Source organism: Lactuca sativa, chromosome 6 (assembly GCF_002870075.4).
Source record: "Lactuca sativa cultivar Salinas chromosome 6, Lsat_Salinas_v11, whole genome shotgun sequence".
Lineage (NCBI taxonomy): Eukaryota > Viridiplantae > Streptophyta > Magnoliopsida > Asterales > Asteraceae > Lactuca > Lactuca sativa.
This window is the reverse complement of record NC_056628.2, coordinates 86,639,227-86,642,948: the sequence shown is the minus strand read 5'-3', so window position 1 is coordinate 86,642,948 and position 3,722 is coordinate 86,639,227. Positions and strand designations below refer to the sequence as shown.

The 3,722-nt window shown below is 37.6% G+C and overlaps 1 protein-coding gene and 1 non-coding gene across 2 annotated transcripts; one reads left to right on the top strand and one right to left on the bottom strand.

The window, feature by feature from the left end:
• Window positions 1–1,211: 1,211 nt before the first annotated feature.
• Window positions 1,212–1,314, bottom strand: LOC111887196 (small nucleolar RNA R71). Its single transcript, XR_002848711.1, has one exon. It is a non-coding gene; the product is annotated as a small nucleolar RNA R71 (small nucleolar RNA).
• An 865-nt stretch (window positions 1,315–2,179) lies between these two features.
• On the top strand, window positions 2,180–3,496 carry LOC111882806 (uncharacterized). Its single transcript, XM_023879207.1, has one exon. The coding sequence runs from the start codon at window positions 2,180–2,182 to the stop codon at window positions 3,494–3,496; it is 1,317 nt and encodes a 438-aa protein (XP_023734975.1).
• Window positions 3,497–3,722: the final 226 nt, after the last annotated feature.

Here is a 3,722-nt window from a genome sequence, read left to right as displayed (position 1 = left end):
TATGATTTGTTACTTATGAGTTGGTTATGCATTGATTGTACGTAAATGCATTGGTAACTCGATGTTATAAAACGTGCTTTTGTGTATAATTCAATGAGTAGTAGAACAAACATATGAGTCAAAGTTTATCTGTTCCTTCTTGGATTAGAAGCTGATATCTGGGACCCTCGATGATTTTGTTTTGACCTATGTACCAGGCCCGGTCAGAACTAAGTTGATGTGTTCAATTAAGTTCTTTGTCAAACAAACCAGAAATCGGGAAACAAACTGCTGGACAATAAGTAGGACATTGTTCCATGTATTTGTCCGGTTGATATCTAGAACATAGGATTATATGATCACTTATTTTAAATGGTGTATCAACATCTTCTCAATTCCGAGAGACCTTGAAAGAGCTACGATTACCAATCGGTTTCTGAAGTCATACTTGCAATTATAGTTATTAGACTTATCCAAGTGGGAGACTGTTGGATAAGGTGTCTAAGTCCATAACTATTTCTGGTATGTACTTGACCTGACCCGGCATGGTCCATTTGGGTTGCATGGCACCATGCAATTGGATAAACTAAAATGAGAGAAATAACACTTATGGTTTATTAATATATTATAAGTTCTAATATATTAATAATATTATTTAATTAGTTTGATCAAGAATTAATCTAGAATTAATTAAGTGATCAAAAGATAACTAATTAAATATATGGGTTGATTATGTAAATCATACATAACTTGTATAGTGGGATAAGAGGCTCCATGGATTATCAAGTTAGGTTAAACCCATAGGATGCTCCATGGGAGTTACAAACCTATGGGTCATGGAAATGAAGAGCCATGACACATTAGGGTTTACATGGTGTAACCCTAGATGTGTCACGATATATAAAGACCATCTCATCCACCAAAATTGGCTAGACTAAGAAACAAGAGGGCTAGAGCCGATTTTGCAAGTGTAAGATTCTCTCAAAAGTTTACTCCTTTGCATTTGGTGTTGTGTGAAGCATTTGAGGCATCACACTTGGGGTGCTAGGCTCACAAGGTTTCAAGGATCATAAGCAACAACAAGGTATGTTATTCTATCTTTCATTCAAGTTAAAAATGTTCCCCATGTATGCTAGATATGAATATAAACTTGGAATTCAACTTTGCATGATAATCAGACAAACATAGATCCAAGGTTATTAGGGTTGCATGTACACTTAGGAAGTGTTAGAATGCTCAAAACCCATCGGATTTTGCACAAAAACCCAATGAAGAATTTCATGATGCATTTGAACGCCTTAAGGAATTATTGCGCTCATGTCCCCATCATGAATTTCCCCATTGGCAACTTGTACGTTTGTTTTATGATGGAGTCGACACTGCCAATCAAACTATGATTAATGCCTCATCTGGCGGCACGACACTATCATGATGCAAGATAGTGAAGACGCTTGGCGATTCTTGGAGCAGTTGAGTCTTGGTTCGAAAATCAATTGCTCAGCTAAGAAACAGGACAACCCGGTTTCATCTGTTGCTTCAATTGGACTAGACAAAAACTGGAAAAATGAAGTCAAATATGATATTAATTCTTTAAATAAAAAATTTGACTTACTACTCTCTAGTCTAGGCAAAAAGAAACGTATGTTTTTTTCGCAGGGACAGAAGATATGTGTAAGCTGTGGAGATTCAGGACACATTGCAAATGAGTGCATGAGGAGTCAAGAGGAAATCAATCAAGTGCAAGACTATGGTCAATTTCAAAATAATCCACAATCATTTAATCAGAACTACAACCAAGGCGGGAACTACAACAACAATGGGAATTTCAACATCAACAACCGTCAAGGGAATTACCAAAACCAAAATCAACCAAAACAGTTCCAATAGTCCAACTTTAACCAAGGTGGAACATCAAAGAAGGGGGAAACTGATAGCAACAAGTTGGACAAAATCATGGAGTTCATAACCTAACCATATCAGAAAACTGACACTAACTCCAAGTCCATATCTGCTATTGAGAAGCAAATTGCTCAACTGGCAGATCAAATTGGGAAAATAGAAGATGGAAAGTTTCCAAGCACCACAACAGTCAACCCATCTCACACCCAAAGACTCGAAAAAGAGCATCAAGTGAACGAGGTAATCACCATGCGTAGTGGGAAAAAGGTTGACAACAAGGTAAGTGCTCCTACCTTAGATAATGACAGTGACACTGAAGTCATCTTTGACGAAAAAGAAGAGTTTGAGAAAGATTTTAAATCTGAAAAAACAAAAAGAAGATAAGGGTAAAAATGACTCTAAAATTAGGGAGCATGGTGTGGAGGTTAATACCGCACCATACCCTTCGGCTTTAGAGAAATCGGCATCCTTCCCTTTTGGGAAGCGATGGCCGAAAATGGAAGACATGTGGGATCTATTTAGTCAAGTTAAAATAAATATCTCGTTAGTCAAAATTAATAAGGAGGTACCTTCTTATGCTAAATTTTTGAAGGATTGGTGTGTTCAAAAACGCAAACTCCAAGCACACCTCCCTAAAAAGATTGACTTAACCGAGCATGCAAGTTCCATAATATCAAATAAACTTCCACCCAAGCTTAAGGATCCTGGAGCACCTTTAGTTTCTGTTACCCTAGGTAATATTAATATCAAAAAGGCGCTCTTTGATCTTGGAGCTAGTGTTAATATAATCCCGGGAAATCTTTTTGATCAACATGACTTAGGCACTTTGGAACAAACTGATATTATTTTGCGATTGGCCGATAAGTCAATCAAAATTCCCCGGGGTATATTATCAGATGTCATCATTAAGGTGGAAGATTTTTATTACCCAATTGATTTTCTTGTGCCTGACACCGAGAGCACTTATAAAGAAAGTCAACCTTCTATTATTTTAGGTCGTCCGTTTTTGGCAACAATAAATGCACAAATTAATTGTAGAATGGGTGCAATGGATATCTCTTTTGGAAATAGGAAACTTAGAATTAATATTTTAAATATGTTTCCTAACTCACCATCAGATTATGAATATTATCGTGTGGATGTGGTTGATGACTTAGTGCATCAATTCACTCCTAAAATCTTACACCCCAATCCGTTGGAGTTTTTTCTTTCTAATGACATGGACGGAGTTTTAGAGTTGGATGACATCAAGATGGTTGAGGAGGCATTTGAAAATGCTATTGAGCAAGAGAGGCCACCATGGAGTTATCAAGTTGAAAAATTGCCAACAAGTTTTTCGGACCCACTTAAGCCATCTTTGGAGGAGCCACCCACTCTTGAACTTAAAACTCTACCTTCACATCTTAAATACTCTTTTTTAGGATCTAACGAGAACTTAACAATTATCATATCTTCTGATTTGACAGGTCCACAGGAGGAAGCATTATTGAAGGTGCTTTCCAAGTACAAGGAAGCAATTGGATGGACCATAGCAGAATTGAAGGGAATTAGTCCAGCCACATGTATGCATCGAATCATCACTAAACCTGGAGCAAAGCCATCCAGAGATGCACAATGAAGGCTTAACCTGAATCTGTGAGAAGTTGTTAAAAAGGAGGTGTTGAAATGGCTTGATGCAGGTATTATCTACCCAATATCTGATAGTGATTGGGTGAGCCCGACACAGACAGTGCCAAAGAAATCGGGCATTACAATGGTAGATACAGAAGATGGAGAGAAGATCTCAACAAGACTGGTCACCGGATGGAGAGTTTGCATCTACTATCGCAAACTCAATGCTGCAA

What these genes read in the sequence shown, in the direction of transcription:
- LOC111882806 (XM_023879207.1), top strand. Translation starts at nt 2,180, where the DNA reads ATGACAGTGACACTGAAGTCATCTTTGACGAAAAAGAAGAGTTTGAGA.